Source organism: Diabrotica undecimpunctata, chromosome 9, assembly GCF_040954645.1.
Source record: "Diabrotica undecimpunctata isolate CICGRU chromosome 9, icDiaUnde3, whole genome shotgun sequence".
In the NCBI taxonomy this organism is placed as follows: domain Eukaryota; kingdom Metazoa; phylum Arthropoda; class Insecta; order Coleoptera; family Chrysomelidae; genus Diabrotica; species Diabrotica undecimpunctata.
The window spans coordinates 5089523-5104923 of NC_092811.1; the positions used below are offsets into that span (position 1 = coordinate 5089523).

At 32.6% G+C, this 15401-nt stretch overlaps 1 protein-coding gene across 3 annotated transcripts in view; it reads left to right on the forward strand.

Annotated features, from left to right (window-relative positions):
* The window catches only part of LOC140449440 (putative inorganic phosphate cotransporter), a 41398-nt gene that overhangs the window by 3891 nt on the left and 22106 nt on the right, over positions 1–15401 (forward strand). For 2 of the 3 annotated variants that reach the window (XM_072542612.1, XM_072542613.1), the window contains exons 3-6: positions 2123–2410; positions 2777–2861; positions 3052–3272; positions 7332–7478. In XM_072542612.1, the coding sequence (XP_072398713.1) occupies positions 2123–2410; positions 2777–2861; positions 3052–3272; positions 7332–7478 (741 nt within the window). The remainder of the gene's footprint in view (positions 1–2122; positions 2411–2776; positions 2862–3051; positions 3273–7331; positions 7479–15401) is intronic. The other variant, XM_072542614.1, reaches the window with a different exon arrangement.

The window sequence follows — 15401 nt, forward strand, 5'->3', positions numbered from 1 at the left end:
AACACAACAAAAGGACCTCTATCTATTTAAAATGGAAGCCGCTTCAAAGGATCCTCCTGTTGGATGAAGGAAAAAGGCTCTTCCTTCTCAAAAAAGAAACACAAAAGAGGTTAGGAGACTTTTCTAAAATAGGAAATTAACAAAATGGTTTAGAGAAATAAATTAAACATTCTGTCTCACCACAAACAGTTACAAATACAGATAATACATAAACACTATATTAATAGTCACAAAAGTAAATATAAAAATAACAAAGAAAAACTTACATATCCTTTTTGTTTACAAAATCCGTTTACAAGTGGGAGATGCTACAACACTTACAAAAAATTGTTACTGGGCTATAAATTGTAGCAGAAATAAATTATTACAAATAAAGAATTATCTTTTTCAATGAAATTATGTTAAAAACAAAACAAACCAATGTCAAAAAAATAATAAAGGTAGCTGTCATATGTCAACATAAAATTTTACAACGGTAAACAAACCAAATGACAGCAATGGCCACATCCTAAGACATACATTTTAAATTATGAAAGCAAATTATTATTTGAAATGTTTATTCTTCCTTTAAAAGTTTAAAACAAAAAAAGGTTACCTGATTTCACTAAAACGAACTTTTATTTGTAAACTGGACTTCACTGGACTTTAGAATTTCTGGGAGAACTGGACTGGGAATCTCTGACACACGAACAAAAGGACTGCATCAATGGTCTGGAAAGACAAGCAGGGACAAATAAGTGAGGTTGAAACGAATCAGCGGCAAAAACTGGAACCATCTTATTTACTTTTCAAATTTGTTGTATTCGACACAAATATCTTAGAAACATAGAAATAGTGATTACTCTTTCAAATTTAAAATATTACATAGAGTAAAATTCCACTATTTTCAACAAATTTTGTCGGTTTCTTTACCGACTTACTAAAACGTCTACTTACAACCGTTCCGCTTTTCAACCTAAAACTTGAATTCCCCTTGACCTCGATCTAATACCGACCATGGCTACCCCCTACATCTCTTCCCCTATTCAAGTCGAAGGGTCTAACAACCGGAATTTTTGTTTTAGACCGCTTCAGACTATCTCGCAAAGCGACCTTGAATCACTTTCAGCTTTTAAAATCTCAAAGCTAAAGCATATAAAAAACTTATACCATATTTAACGTCGTAGTAAATAACTAGAATTTGAAATTATTTTCATTGTAAACAGAGAAACGAAAATATTTATACTCGGGCCAGGGGCGTCTTAGAAAATTTTATTATTTGAATATAAGATAGTTTTTAAGAAATTTTCTGCATGATACAACCTGCGACAGAAACAATAGGTACTTTACCTTTACCCCTAACCTTACAACTAAGCCACATAAAACGAAAGACTACTTAATCTACAGAACAATCGATACGAACCATCCCCTACGGTCATTACACACAAGCAACACAAACACATAATATAACCTAACATGACAACACAACTCATACAAATACCTTATAGAACACATACCACCAAATATTTGCCAACAAAAACATCTGAACAATATTTTAAAATCAAACGAAGTTCTTCCCAACAACATAGCCCACAAAAAAGTCTATTCATCAGACAAAATAGCACTTCTCAATACATTCCAATCCCTAAATATCCACGAACTCCAGACAAAACCAAGAAACAACATCGGTGATAACATAATCACCGTTGGCTCGGATATTTCAATAACACCCCACAAAATATTCTTCTAAAACAAAAAACAAAATTAAATGCAATCTTCATATAGTCATGATAGGCGTAAACAAAAATCTTTCTCATAAAAAGACATTGAAGACCGTCTATTATAAGGCCACTTTCCTCACACTAAAATCGTCAGAATAAGTATCTGCTCAAATAAAATCCCTACACAACTTTGTTCAAGTCTTCGCTAACTTCTCTGTGACTTTAGCAAAAAATAAATTAAACACCTTCAATACAAGTATTAATGCTTTTTTTATTTATATGTAATAATAATAAATGCATAAAAGCATATTTTAGTGCAAATTTCAACTGTTTTTGTGCATATTCGCATGAATATTTAGGGCTTTTTAAGTGCATATTTCCCGAGCTGTATTCATTTGAATCCAACCATTGAATTTTTTTAGAATTCAACCTCGACACAGATGTCAAACTCCACGTTGTTTCAACCAAACCTCGAGGGAACATATTTTTACTGGAATGAGCGTGATATAAGTTTCATCTTAGGAAGTTTCTTCTGGTTTCATTGGACAACACAAATTCCAGGAGGAGTCCTTGCAACTAAATTTGGAACCAAGCGAGTGTTTGGGCTTTCTAACTCTATTGGAGTTGCATTCAACTTTATTATTCCATGGTGTGCCCACAGAGGAGCAATCCCGCTTATATTTTTAAGAAGTATACAAGGATTATGCTTAGTAAGTTATATGCTACTATATTATTGATTTGTCACAACTGATTTTTATTCAATATTTAAAAGATGCTAAAAATAATCACCACGATATTACTAGAAAAGCAAGCAAAATGAAATTAAATGAGAGATAATTCGTAGAGAAATTATTGATAACAGTATAAGATGTGACACATAAAGAGGATTGCGTACTTGCGACGGGTGGACTGGTCCTCTAAACCTCTTCAGCTTATTAGCAGAAGATTACAATTTCGTCGTGTTACGATTCTTTAGTTAGTCGCAAGTCAATCTATAGTTTAAAAATCACAGTCACTGTACATTAACATAGATACAGGTTTATAGAGCAATGCTTATTTTATATATTGTCTTTTAGGGTGTTTCTTGGCCCTCTATGCATAATTTGGTTTCTAATTGGATTCCTCCAAACAACAGAAGCAAATTTATATCAGCGTATATGGGTAAGTAATTTCTTTCAACTGCTACATGACATAAAAGTATATTATTGAAGTTTAAATGAACTAATTTCATAGCTAAACTGTTTTTCTGCAATCTGAATGTATTACAACCACAGCTCTGCTTGAGAATTAATTTTTGTTTTTGTATCTAGTCCATTAATGAACAATATTTGTACATATTTTAAATTTTTAGGCAGTTCATTTGGTATAGCTATCACATACCCATTATGCGGTTTAATAATCGAAAGGTGGGGTTGGGAAGCAGCCTTTTATATCTGTGGAGTGATCGGTACAATTTGGTCCCTAGCTTGGTGGCTTTTGGTATATGATAGCCCGTCTGAGCATCCTCGAATAACGCCCGAGGAAAAGAAGTATATTATAACGAGTATAGGAAAGAATTTGTCAGACAAAAAAGTAAGTTTCACTTTACTTTTAGTTAAGTTTTAAAGTATGTAATCTATAGTTTTCTGTATTAGTTTTCAATATCACATCAAAAGAGGTCAAATTGATGCTCAAATGAGCAAAAATCCGGTTGTGAGAGCCTATTTAATTTTCATTATTTTATTTTAATAACGAAATTTTATTTTACCCTGTACTTACATTTCTATTCATATTTATATCTGTCTAAGACAATAGTTTAAGACGCAACGATTAAGAGTAACTGTTAGGTCAGACGGCACTTACTTTAGTAATGTTATAAACCTTAATTGCCCTTTGGATGTTATTTACCCATCTCCATCTTGTAGGTTGCTATTGTTTGCAAATACAGAATACCATTTCTGAAAGTCGAACAAATATTTTATTGTCTATTAGATTAGGTAGTTATCTAAAGAGATCAATAAGGCATCTCTCATGTATCACAACTGTTTCGTACGACATTTATTAACCTTATTGAAAAATTTTACCTTTATATTTATGTTTATTTTATAATATTTATGATTTTAATATTTTTAAATATAGTTGATATAGTGAATTTTATCTATTTTGTTATAATGATATTTGACTTTTTTCTCTTTTTGTTGTATATATTCCTTTTCTGTTTTTTTTTGGTATTCACACATTTAAAAACAGTGACACTTTTCCTTTTTTGAAGAATTGTTCTCTTTCTTAATTTTCTTTCTTTGTCGTTTAGGATTTTTTGTTCCTTATGGTTCTCAGCTCTAAGAACGTCCTGGTCATAATCTACACAGACTAAGCAATGGAGACTTCGACCCTATTGAGATTAATTCATCACAATCTAGGTATGGTACATAAGAAGAAGAAACTTTGACTATTATATAATAACATTAAAAAGCAGTATAAATTGTAGACTGTTCTCCATGCTACAAGCATCAATTGATTTTTATGACAGATCAAGCATTTTTTTTACATTTTTTTCTTTCTCCCTTCTTTAAATTATTTTCTAATATGTTCCTTATTCAAGAATCACCTATTATTTTCCTTAGTTGATGAAGCCTTGGGCGTAAAAATTTTAGGTGCAAACTGGTCGAGTTGTTCTATAGCTACCGGTTTAATGCTAGTCATCATCATCATTATCATTCTGGCATTACGTCCCTATCCATAGCCTTCCTCCGCCAAGTACGTATTCTCATAGTTCTCATGTCTTCATCGATGTTATTGAGGAATAATTTTTTTTTAAGGAATTTGTTCTGGGTCTTCCTCTTCTTCTCTGACCAATGGGTCTGTTAAGGAGCGTTTTTCTAGCTGAGTCATTTTGTTCCATCCACAATACATGCCCCATTCCGGACGTCCTATCTTAATATGTTTTACGATATCATGTTCCTGGTATATTCTATAAAGTTTGTATTTTTGGGGTATCACTATCTTGTGGGGGTAAAATTGTGACAGAAAATCGCGACAGTGGCAAAAGGGAAAAATAGCCAAATTAAAAAATGGAATGTAGAAGGATTCAAACTTCCACCAAAGGCACATGAATATAAAAATACTCTCCAAATAAAACTTAACGGAATAAGAGAGGAAAATACTACAGAGAAATAATGGAGACAATTAAAAACAATAATAACGGAATCTGCAGAGGAAACTGTCGGAAAAGCCAAAAGGTAAAGAAATGCGGAATGGTATGATGATGAATGCAGAACTACAGTAGAGGAAAAAAGACAAGACAACAGACACGAGAGCAGAAAATTCTATAAAAGAATAAAAGAAAGCACGCAGCCATTAAGACCAAAGTTAACAATATTCAAAGACAAGAACCGAAAACTACTAACAGAGAAACAAAAAATTATAATGAGATGGAAAGAATACTTTGGGAAAACCTAAATGCAGACAATGGAAATGATCAAAACGAGACAACATATTTTAAGGCTGAGTAGCACATTTAAAATCCGAGTTATAAAGAAGTAGATCAAATAATAAAGAAACCAAAAAACAGTAAAGCGCCAGGAACGGACGGAGTTTCGGTAGAATTGTTGAAATATGGAGGACCCGAAGAAGGGGAAGAATCCATTACCTGATAAAGTTGGTATGAACCAAGGAGCAAATGCCGGAGGAATGGGCAGTTGGTCTTATACAGCCAATTTATAAAAAAAGGAGATAAGAAGGAATGCGAGAATTACAAACCAATTACATTGCTAAATGTAATATACAAAACCCTTTCTGGCAATATTTACACTAGATTGTCAGAATACTTCGAAAATATAATTGGTGATTATCAAAATGGATTCAGACCAAATAGAGCCATTACAGATAGAATTCATACTTAGAACAATACAAGAGAAAGCTTGTGAATATGACATAGAACTATATAATATGTATACAGACTTTAAACAAGCTTTTGATAGCGTGAAAAGATACAAAATGCTGGAAGACCTCCGAAATCTAGGTATACCAAAAAAATATATCAGCCTCATAAAAATGACGTTGCAGGGTTCAAAAGCCGCAGATAGAGTATATGGAGAACTGTCTCCCCTGGTTGACATCAACATGGGAGTGAGACAGAGAGACGCACTTTCGACAATGCTGTTTAACCTAGCTCGAAGCACTAAACATCAAAGTTGTTGGATGTGCAAAAATGTCTCCAAGCCTACGGTCAGATTTTTTATAAAACTATCAAACAACATTATTATCATTTGCAGACGTATTTGATTTATTCCAAGATATATTCTGATAAATCTGATCTTGTACAATGTACTGCCATCTCTAAGCAAGAGGTAATACTTACGTGTATGTACTACTGATGTGGTTTTAATTTTCAATCACTGCATATACTACAGAAATTTGGTGGTACAAAATATGTACCACTGCGCAATTCGGTTATGTTTTTTTGGTGGTAGATTAAGAGTACCTTTGCCACTAAAAGATCTCCCGTACACACATATATGTCAATCTTAGAACTAATTGAGTATTTTTACATTCGATTGATCTATTTGCTCTGTTATTAAACCATAAACTTTTTTACTTTATCATTGACTCTTCTTCTTCTATTTATGTAGACATGGCTCTGTCTGTTTTTCAATGTGCCTCCAGTAAGTTGTCGTTCCATCGTTTTCGTGGTCTTCCTACTGATCATCTTCCTATGGGGAACCGTCTCTTGCCGTCTTTACTACTCTATTTGTTGTCATTAGGCTTATTTGATCGTCCCATTCTACTCTTCTATTTCTTATCCAGTTCTTGATGTTCTCCACATTGCATCTACGTCGTATATCTGTACTTCTAGCTCTGTCCCATGGTGTCTTGGCATCAATTTTTCAAGTGGTCATTGTTTGTGGCATCAAGTGTTTTCATCTCTGCTGTTTCTAACATCCTTTTTGTCCTCTCTGTGTCAGGACTTGTTTCTGCCGCGTATGTCATTATTGATCTAATGAATGTTTTGTAAATTCTGCTTTTCGTTTCTTTCCCAATATTTTTATTTCTCTATATTGTTCTATTTAGGCAACCTGCGTCTTTGTTTGCTTTATTTACTGGATCTTCCACTTCCGTTTAGAGCTTTCCGTAGCTAGATAATGTGATGCCTAGATATTTAAACTCCATCACTTGTTCTATTATCTGACCTTCCAGTTCCAATTTACATCTTAGTAAAATTGCTGTTGTAACCATGCATTTTGTCTTCTTTGGGGAAATTAACATGTTAAATTTTCTGGCGGTTATATTAAAATGGTGCAGCATACGTTGTAAATCGTCTTCATTTTGAGAGTATTGCGTCGTCTGCATAGCAGATCATTTTAAGTTGGTTTTCTCCCAGTTGGTATTCTTTTTCAGTTCTTACTTTTTTATTATTTCATCCATAATCAGGTTGAACAATAGAGGACTCAGGGAATCTCCCTGTCCTATCCCATTGCTAGCTTCAGTAGGATCGGTTAGTTCTTCTTCTACATTTACTTTTATTGTGTTGTTTTGGTAGATATTTTCGTTGGTTTTGATTATTCCTAGATGTATCTCTCTTGCGTACAAAAAGTTGATAACGTCCTTTAATTTAAACCGGTCGTTGACTATATGCATTAATTGGATTTTTAGCCTCCTATTCCCTGGAAAGCAATCTGCACTGATTCGAGTGTTTGGGCTGGATTAATTGTATATATGGGTACCGGTTGGAGTTTATACACCTTAATGGTTAATATACCAACTTATTTTAAATTTATTCACGGATGGGATATACGTTCGGTAAGTAATTATTGTTTCATTTAATTCGTTAAGTGATGATTAGACTTCGGCAAATATGCATATTGCATATTTTGCATATTGTGCATATTTTATGCAAATATTTCATATTTTAGCATATTTGTATAAAAGTTTGCATAAAGTGCATAAAAGTTCAGATTTTTATACTGTATTTGAAAATTTTTAAACATACCAATTTATTTCAATTCTTGTATAAAATTTTGTAGTCATTTTAATCAAGAAATGATCTAAGTACGTAATCTCTACAGGTACAAAACATTCACAATTTCAAAGAAGATCAATTTAAGTAGCCCTCAACATTCTTAGAAAGTCTCGGTCACTGAGGCATTCAGTTATTGGATAATCGCTAAGGGTTCGCTCATTTGCATTTTATGATCTAATCCCCAAATCTATCTACAATTTATTGTATCTTAACAGCAGGTAAACGGCTAATAGTTTTGTTCCTAATTTAGGGATTTTCCAAAATCTCCCAGTTTATTGAATTAGGTACCTAAACATTTCTAATTTGATGCTCAGATTTGTAAATCATTTTTGTTTTGATATTCAAAGCGTAAACACTCGTTGTGCGTAACAAAAAGGAAGATTGTGATTTTATAATGCCTAAAACAACCAGTGCTTCAACTTGGATTAAACCTTATAAAGAGCTGTCTATGGATATGGGAAAAATCTACTGTTCAGTCTGTGGCAAAATTGTAAGTATCTAATATTTTCTATTAAATATCTAATATTTCATACATACAGGGTGTTTCCAAATGACACTTACAACGTTTGACTGTAGATACTTCTCGAAAAATTGAACAAAACGATATAGTTAATGAGGGGTCAAACTTATTTACTTTTCGAGATACAGGGTGTTAAAATTAAAAAAAATTAAATTCTTTTAGTTAATAACAACAATAACTTTAAAACCAATAAACGTATTTACTTGAAATTTAGTACTCGTAGGTTGTTTTTAAATGAAAAATAGCTTCCTTTAGTGAGAAAAAATTGTCCATGGTACAATACAATGGTGTGTATTTAGAAAAATTTTTCACCTTTACTTTTTTTATGAAGTCAGCTATTCTAAAACACAATTATTTTTATTGTAATTGAATTAACAAAAAAAAAACTTTTGTTGAATTTTAAAATAAGTTATATGATGTACTAATGGTTAGTAACAAAAACTAATTTGTGGATTAATACTGCATTTAAAACACTTAGCGAGTGTTTTTTTTTCCAAACCAGTTATTTGATTAACCAAAAACACTTTGTATATTTTTATATTTTAAAGGTTGGGTTAAAATAAAGGTTTTTATTTTTATTTATAGATAGCATGTGAGAAGAAATTTCAGATAGACCAACATGTGAGAACTGCTTCACACATTGCAAAAAAAGGAAAAATAGGAGGAAAACATCAAACTTCAATGGCTAAATGTTTCCAATCTACTTCAAAAAAATTAGATGAGCAAGAAACTTTTAATGAAGACTTGTGTCGCGCATTAGTGTCTGCAAACATACCGCTTTCAAAATTAGCAAATGTAAATTTTAGTTCGTTTCTAAAAAAATATTTTTCTAAAAAAACACTGATTCCTCAGGAAAGTATATTGCTCATTTATTGATTGGTGTTCTTAAAGAAGATACCTTACCAAAATCTCATCTTATTTCATGCCAGCAACTTGAGAAAACAAATGCTTTAACAATTTCGCGTTTTATACAAGAAACATTAGCAACTTTTTTTCTTCCGACAACTATTCCTTCTAATAAATTACTGCTTATTTTATCGGATGCTGCTCCTTATATGGTGAAAGCAGGACAAAATTTAAAAATATTTTTCCCAGATTTAATACATGTTACTTGTGTAGCGCATGGATTAAACAGAGTTGCAGAGGAAATACGAAAAAAGTTTCCTCTTGTAAATACCATGATATCCAGTGTCAAAAAAGTATTTCTTAAATCTCCTATAAGAATTCAACTTTATAAAGAAATGCTACCTAACATTCCTCTTTCACCACAACCTATTTTAACGCGATGGGGAACATGGTTAGAAGCAGCTAATTTTTATGCAGATCATTTTGTTAAAATAAAGAACATAATTGATACGTTAACAGATGAAAGTTCCCAATCTCTTTTGGATTCTAAACAAACTTTTCAGAGTAACTTGCTTCAACAAGAACTTTCATTTATAAAATCAAATTTTAGTTTTGTTCAAAAAACAATTACTTAGTTAGAATCACCAAAACTGTCATTGTTCGAAAGTACAGCATTAATAAAAGAATTTGCGTCATGTTGTGGGAACGTTAGAGGTAATATTGGAAAAGATATTTTAAAAAAATTTGAAGCTACTATGGAAAAAAATAAAGGTTACCATATTCTTTCTGAAGTAGTCAGTGTTCTAGCTGGAAATATTTCGGAAACAATTAATTTAGAACCAAATGTTTTGGTTAGTTTGAAAAATGCTCCCGTTACATCAGTTGATGTTGAACGAAGTTTTTCCATATATAAATATATGTACTTAGACAGAAACCACAAGTTTTTGTTAGAAAATTTTGAACACCACTTGGTCATTTATTGTTACCATAATTCTAAATAAGTTTATTCATACTTAAAAATGATGCAGTTACTTAAAATAAATGTAAATCTTAATGAATAGTAGGAAATATTTAGTTATGTACACTTTTTTTTTAAATAAAATTGTTACTATTTTACGATTTTTTTATTTATTTGTATGCATATTTTGTAAAATATTTGCATATTTTCGGTTAAACACGTGCATATTTATGCGCATATTTTCTACATTTTTATTTGCATATTTGCCGAAGTCTAGTGATGATAATGTATACACATTGAAACAAGGTACAAATGAAGTATGGTGTGCAAATTTAGAAAATTAACGTCCCCATGTTGTTCTGTATTTTTTCATGACTTCCAAAAGATACTATACGTCAAATAAAGCTTGACATCTAGCGATTTTGCCATCTGCTTAAAATGCTAAGTGGGAACGCAATGGGTACACTCTGTACAATAAGTTTACAGAGTAAGAGTTTAATTTGTAAAAAAACTTCTTAAATGGAAACAATTTTCCAAATTACTTAAACTTACTCCCGAGTTTTAAAATACTTAACAGGTTGATTTTGTACCATTTCTCGCTGCATAAAACAATTAAATTTCCTATTACCTCTTTGTTTGTAGAGACAGAGCTTTGCTTTCTAATCTTGATTAAAATCCATATTGTTAATTTTAAAACTTAAATCAATCACAGTAACAGCTCTTTTAAAATAAGTAAACGCAAAACAATATTTTTGGTCGCAAAATATACAAACGTCTCATTTTCAGCGATCAGAAAATATTACTTATGAATATTTATCAATTACTTTGTAACAATATATTTTGCTTACCATAGGGTAAGATTATGGGGGTAGAAAATTGGGGACAGAAACTATGGGGGCGAAGATAGAGCAAGCAAAATAAACGCTACTATGCGAACGGGCACTCAGGGGTTAGTTGGAGAGCTGGGGTCGTGGATAAGTGAACGGCAAGGGTTCGGATTTGGGCAGCTAAAAAAAAATGGAATAAAGCGGTTACTTACGTAAATCTCCTGGAACAAAAACGAAACAAAGACAAGAAGAAATACCTCTAGCTATTTAAATGGGGACGCCGCTTCGAAGAAAACTTCCTGCTGGAAGAAAGAAAGTTTCTTCCTTCCTAAAATAAAGAAACACAAACAGGTTAGGAGATTTTTCTAAAATAAATAAAAAAATGGATCAGAGAAACAAATCAAAACGTTTATTTTTGTCTCATACAAACAGTTATCAAACATACAGATTGCACAAAAATTATTAAAAGTTGCAAAATACAAAATTACAAAAAAAAAACTTACATGTGTTGCCTGTTAACAAAGGAGATTGCTACAAAATTCTTCGAAATGGTTCCTAGGTTATCTTATTAATATGGCTAAATTAAAAATGAAGGATATCCTTGTTCATGAAAATATATAAGATTTAACTTTTTCTATAAAACATCTTTCTATACAAGCAAATTAAAAATTGTCACAACAAAAACAAATTAGAGTTAGCTGTCAGATGTCACATTTAATTTTGATGACAAAAAAAACAAAAGATTGACAGCAACCACACTTAGTTTACATAATAATTTCCAACCATTTCCACAATTCAGGAACGACGATCTAATGGGGCTGTATCAAACAAACAAACAACAACAAAGCCGGTGGGACATCCTAAACAATCACCTTCCAAAATTTCTTCGGTTCCGGTATACTGCACAAATCTAGTGGTTACTCTATTCTAATCCGTCATATTACGGAGAGCAATTATCACTTTTTACCGGTCTTGGAACTTAAACCATTACACAATTTTACCCGCTTGGTGATTAAAAATATCACACACCCTTCCAACTCGAATCGTCGAATCTCCTTCACCAACTCCCTTAACTCGACTGTCCCCTCGCCGGCCGGTCTTTCAAAACTAGCCACAAAATAAATCCCTCCACGCTTCTCACACAAATTCCTTACGACTTCAAATTGTGAAAATTAACCTTGAATCTCTTCCGGAGTTAATGCGTTTCAGAGAGAAAAAGCTCAATACTTGCAATATTTTTTCTAACAACCTCTTCTCAACCGGGATATTTGGGGCCTGAATGTAAACAAATCGTTGTTCGACGACAAAAAAATGTTGAAATATTATAGTTAGAAATAACATGTACGAAATAGGGAATTTTAAATGTAAATAAAAAAGTGCTAATACCTCTTTACTACGAGATAAACAAAATAGGCCTTTTATCGATTATTTCAACGTCGTTGCAAACAGACAAAACAGGGGCGTCTTTAGAAATTTTTAACATATCAATATTTCGTAGTTAAAAGAAAAATTTAAAACGCTACAACTTTGATCCAACAAAAGTTATAAATCAATAAAATACTTTAGTAGAACAGAAATTTAAGACACGACAAAAGTGGGATATAAGAGTACTTAAAAAACTGAAAAACTTTTATGTCATGGAAGAATTTTATATCCTTCTTTATCCTCTATACATACTTCAACAACTAACGTACTCTTCCATCCACCATACCGCTTCAATTTCATTATACCGGCTCCAGCGTCTGCCAGAAGAGTTGATGATGTTTGACTAAGACAGTGTATACTTGCGAGGATCGCTCAAACCCAAATATTTTACAATAATAAAGGGGATTTTTCAAAATGTGTTTTTTCCATATGGTTTTACGGTACAGTGACCTTTTCTATAGGCCAGAAAAAATCTTCTTTCTGAATAACCACGTGGCGGTAAAGACATGTAATCTATAATTAGCACTATTTATTTTGTCTCCCCCAATAATTATAAAAATGAGCCTTTTGTCGGTTTTTGTCCCTGGTACGTTTACCACAAAAACTAATTTTCTACGTAAGTAATTAGCATATTCACCAGCTCTTGCTGTCGTCATCCACCAAATACACCAAATATTAATGCAACTTTGTTAATTAAAAACGTCTGATTCGGTGCTTCATGGATAAATTTTAAAACATCTTTCTTAGACATTAGATATTTTTCTTAGATATTTTTGCTGGTATCCTTTTTGACCCTTGCTTCAAATATTCGCTTAATTTATGGTAACTATCGGTATTAATGTAAATCTTCTTTACCATTGAATATTTGGACCATAAGGAACTCGGAGAAAAAGCTTCAGCGAGATCGCCGAAGTATCCAAGCAGCACAGTTTCATTAATATTGTTACGTTTTTCTGTGGGTTTAGGAATTCAGTGAAGTAAACGTAGTTTAACTAATTTTATTCAACTCTTCTTCTTCTTCAGTGCCTTATCCGGTCCGGATGTTGACGATCATCAAGGCTATCATGGTTTTGTTGACTGCTCTGCGAAACAGCTCCACGGAGGTCATCTTTACCCTGCCTAACGAGTTAAAGAATTCGATATTTTTCTTCGTTTCGCATCACATGCCCGAGGTACTCAAGCTTACGTTGTTGCACTGAATTAAGCACTTTCTTTTCTTTTCTCATGCACTGTAGGACCTCATAGACTTTCTCAGGCGCTGTAGGTGGTGACATGGTCCACATGATATTTTTAGTATCCTCTTTAGATCTACATCTCGAAGGCCTCAATCCGCTTTTCTGTGACTTGCGTCAGTTTCCAGGCTTTAACTCCATCTAATAACACTATCCGCATCTTGGTTCCCAAAACTGAGATCACTGCAGCACAGCAAGGATCTCAACTTGATAAATATAGACCGTGCCATTCCAATTCTGGATCTAATCTCTTGAGCTTAGTCCCATTGTGAGTTGAGGGTAGTTCCGAGGTAAGTGAATCTGTCGACTCTCTGCATCTCTTCGCTACCTGCCATTAGTGCCCCGGGATCTAAATTTTCACGGCTGACAACCATAAGTTTAGTTTTCTTAATATTAAGGTCTAATCCGTATGTTACGCTCACAGTTCTCACTTGGTTTATTAAGGCTTGTAGATCATTACGGCTGATTGCTAGTAACACAGTGTCATCGGCGTAGTGGATATTATTGATGTATTCACCGTTCACCCGGATTCCCATCTCTAGGTTTGTGAGGGCTTCAGTAAAAATTTTCTTAGAGTATATATTGAAAAGAGTCGGCAAGAGCATACAGCCTTACCTTACTCCTCGCATGATCTTCACTTGGTCTGTCACTTATTTAACTCACTTAACTATAAAAACTCATTATTATTAACTAAACAACAAATATCTCAATAATAATTATTGTATATCGCTTTACAAAATAAGCGTTTTGCTTATCGCATAATAATATATACTTAAAACGTTGGATATGCCCCTAAAACAATAGGTCGTAATTTCTAGATTTGGCGTGTCTATTATACTCAAACCCGAGAACTGCTGACTGAAATTTTCTCGAAAAAGAGAGCTTCGCATCACAAAGTACAGTACCGTAATTAGGGGCACATAACAATCTAATTACTATTTAAATGGGAATAAGCCACAATTAAAGGTTAAAATACGTTTATTGACGTTTCAATTTCCACTTCGGAAATCGTTCTCAAAATACAAACATTAGTAAATTAAACAAATTTTGTTTTTTGTTACTTAGTGAAAAATTCTTCTAATAATTTAATTTTATCTGACTCATCTATATTGACAATTCAGACATACCTTATACATTTTAAAGTAGACGACTTTAAAATGATATTGCCAATATTGTTGAGTTGCGTTCCTGGGACGACTTTACTTATAAGATAGTTCATTCGATTACATGAAATCAACTTTAACTTGAGATTATCCGTCAGAAAAGATCATAACATGTAATTCGTCTTTAAAAAGACAAATACATGCCATGATGACAGTAAAATTCTCCTGTTAGTGATTCCATAGTAAATTATGAGGGAAAAACCAGGAAAAAACCTCATAATACTATCCCGACATGGTAAGTATTTGATCGTGCATTTAGTTTACCTTCAATAAACACCAAATTCCGATTTTATATGTGTGTTATTTAAAAAACATAAATGATGTATTCTCTATATGTTACTGACTTACCAATACTGGTATTTTCCTTTTAATAACTTCCTCTTTCAATATGGGTAACCAGATCCTACTACATTCTGCCGAGGAATTCGCGACACAATTGGTCTTATTTAGCATAATTAGAGCCGCTTCTTTGATTTTTCTCTTTTTACCATCCGTTTCTTTTAGGACTATATTTGAATCATTCCATTGAACCCTATGTTCATTATCCCATGCGTGTTTACAGATTTGAGATCTATCAAATTCTCTATTTTTAATATAGGATTGATGTTCACTTATTCTAACATTTAATGGTCTTGATGTTTCACTTAAATAAAACTGATCGCATTCACAAGGTATTTTATAAATGCAATTCTTTGTCCTTTCTTGTTCATTGTTAGATTTGGTTTTGGACAA